This window comes from Cibotium barometz, chromosome 41 (assembly GCF_041138505.1).
Source record: "Cibotium barometz isolate CiBa-2024 chromosome 41, ASM4113850v1, whole genome shotgun sequence".
In the NCBI taxonomy this organism is placed as follows: domain Eukaryota; kingdom Viridiplantae; phylum Streptophyta; class Polypodiopsida; order Cyatheales; family Cibotiaceae; genus Cibotium; species Cibotium barometz.
Window position 1 is genome coordinate 33,700,932 of NC_141086.1, and position 3,178 is coordinate 33,704,109.

The 3,178-nt window shown below is 40.7% G+C and overlaps 1 protein-coding gene across 1 annotated transcript; it reads left to right on the top strand.

The window, feature by feature from the left end:
* The first annotated feature begins 1,852 nt into the window (after positions 1–1,852).
* LOC147614894 (calmodulin-like protein 3) lies at positions 1,853–2,928 on the top strand. The gene has a single exon (XM_086779800.1). It carries the CDS (start codon positions 1,976–1,978, stop codon positions 2,696–2,698), a length of 723 nt encoding a protein of 240 aa, XP_086635926.1. The 5' UTR covers positions 1,853–1,975; the 3' UTR covers positions 2,699–2,928.
* Positions 2,929–3,178: the final 250 nt, after the last annotated feature.

A 3,178-nucleotide genomic window follows, 5' to 3' on the forward strand; every position in this document is an offset into this window, starting at 1 on the left:
GCACTCACACTCGCCGCTTATGCACCTACACATACATACATGCGTAGTCAGTCCCCTTCTAAAAAATACCACCCTTAGGCCCTTGTAATTTTTCTCCCCCTTAGACCTTTTAAATTTCTTCACCCAATTTTTTGAAACATGCCCTCCCTTGGAGAAACTTTCTGCACACACAAAACTTGTTTTTTAAAAAAAAGAAGTGTTGAATGTGAGCTCATGTGTGCCTTGTGGAAATGTAGGCTCACGTTCAGTGCCACTTCTCACAAAAAAGGTTTTGTAAAAAATATTTTTTTTTTGGAAAAAAGTGCCATATGATGATGTAGGCTCACGTGCACCACGTGGCAATGTAGGCTTACATGCTATTGAATCTTGCATTTTCAATGGATGCTTGCTAGAGAGGACTGGTTGTGATTTTTTTGGCTTGCATTAGCTTTCCCTTCATCCCCTGCTCTTTGTGAGAGAGAACCATCATGAAGGACCATCTCTTCTTTCTTCCATCTAGGCATAGAGATCGCTCCCTTCACCCCTTTGACAAAGGAGCATTATGATGTAACAAGGGAGTGAGGATGTGGGGCAAACAAGGTAGTGCACCCTCATAGGGAAGACCTAATGATACATGCTTCAACAAGGCTAAGGTAAGCTCTTTACTTGAACAAAGATATTAAAAGATAGCATAAATATGCTTAATAATTTTACCTTCAAGAAGACATGTATAAAAAAGTGTATCAGCTTATTTGAAAAAAGGTATATGACAATGAACTAAATACATATAGAAGAATCTTTTGTATTATGTTTGTAGTGTACTTAAAAGAACTAGTTAAGGTATCTTTAAAGTAAAATTTTAAAACTAGAAAGTTTTTGTAAAAAGTGCCTAAATGATAATCATGCAAGACTATATTTTATAAACATTTTGGTAGTTATTATCAACAAATAGCTTTTTAAATCATTACTATTTGTTTCAATTAATAGCTTGTATTGGATAGTATTTCCACAAAAATAATTTCTTTAAAATAATATACTTAATGAGAAACTATTTTTTACAAACGTATGTCTCTAAATGCTATTATAAGTGGATTTTTATACATTGAGAGTAGTGTTAACAATGATTTTAGTCATGGTGGGAGCCACAAAAATAATGTCCTTGTGCTTTGAAGGGTATTGTTTTTTAGGTTTTTGAAAGAGAAGGTGTGCCAAATAATACCCACCAGAATTTAGGTTTTTAGGTTTTTAAAAGAGAAGGCGTGCCAAAGAATACCCACTAGATTGGTGATGTATCTTCCATTCTATGTGTTAAGTAATTTATGCATGATGGTGGTCCCGTCATTTTTCAGATAAGGTTTATTGGAAACTTGTTGAGGTTGTGTTACATTCTCATTGACTGATCGATAAAAACTTGGATGAGAAGAGGATCAAAACATACTTAAAAAAAGGATGACAATGACAATGACAATGACACACTAAGTTTTACAATTAGAGACACTCGGTATTAATTAAAAACAAAGGGCCCTCTAATCCCCTTGACTAATCAAGCTCCGAGTAGGACAATTTTATAGGAAGCCCCATATTCCATCGTGATCTCATTTAAAAATGAGTGTTGAAAAGGGATTGAGGGAGCTCTAATCAAGCTCCTAGCAAGAACAATTTTATATAAAGCCTCAGATTCGATTCCATGTTGACTTCATTTTAAAATGCGTGTTTGGAGAAATAATGAAAAGGGATTGATGTAAGGTATAATAAAAAATAAAAGGTTTTAGTGGAGAAAAGTTTGGAGGATATGCCGGCGGCGAAGAGTAAAGAAAGAAAGCAAGGAATATATTGGGGGTTTGGTGTAGTCAAGTGGAAGGTGCGAGGAGACTGCTCGTGCTGAAGGCGGTAAAGCCCGTGCTATAATTTAAGCTCGTGCTGGAGGCGGTAATGGCAGCACAGGGAAGACAGTACTAGAAGAAGGTAGTAGAGAGAAGGCACTACTCTGTTAAGTATGCTGCCGCCCGCCCTGCTCAAAATTGTATGGAGATGGCCATCCCTGCTCAGCTCCATCCTGCCCAACTACATCCTCAGCTCAGCTACGCAAGTCGTCGGTGTCGCCGCCTCGTCTGCCACCACGCTTGCCAACTTGCCACCCCCGCCATCGCCTGTCGTCGCTCCGAACGCTGCATCACCCCCCCGCGACGACCTCCTTCTCCGAGCTTTCCAGCTCATCGACGCCAACGGAGACGGCCTTGTCAGCGCGGAAGAGCTGCAGCATCACTTGCACAAGCTTGGCTTGCTCGACGGATTGCCCCAAGAGCACCTCGCGTGGCTTGTGCAGTCGGCGTCGGCGAGCAATGGCGCTGGCCGTGGCGGCTGCGCCGGCCAGTTGCGATTCGAGGACTTCGAGCTTCTATACGAAGCTCTTTGCGAGAGGCCAGATGCACAAAACGGTGCTTCCGGCGTAGATAAGGTTAGCAACAGTAACGGAGATGATAGTGATAACGTTGTTGATCATCATGGACTGCAGGATGCTTTCCGTGTCTTTGACGTGGACGGTGACGGATTTATCTCCGTCGACGAGCTCCGGCGCATCCTTGTGGGCATGGGGTTTGCGGAATGCCAAGATCGAGCCTTCTGTGAGAGCATTGTGAGATCAGTGGACTCCAACTCCGACGGTTTCATTGACTTCTGTGAGTTCTGTCGCATGATGAGCTCGGAAACCAAAATTTAGACGTATTGTACATTGTGACCCATGTTGGTTTTTTTATTTTTATAAACGCCTCTCGGTTCTATAATTACATGCCAACACCTTTGAACTCAACCTTTGGTTAGGAGACCCTTCTTGTAATGCTGTGCCAGGAGGCAATTAATGGCTCCACAAATCACTCGACCAATTTTGATAAGTGAAACAATCACAATATATACTAGTGTGTAAATAGTAAAGTTCTAATGGATGTAAAAATTAGCCTTTTTTTAATGGGTTTTGACCATTCTTTTTTTTGGACAATTTTTTAGTGTGAATATGGGTGCCAAATTTTGTTTGGCAATTAATTAATTATTTGAGGAGAGGGATCCTTTGATATGGGACATGAATAGAAAGCTTAGATGTTAGACCTTAGGGTTTTTTTTTAAAAAAAATCGACTATGTCCGGAGTGTTCGGAGCATCGACTCTAGAGTTTTTGGAGTCTTCGTTGAAGGCTTTAAAAGCGA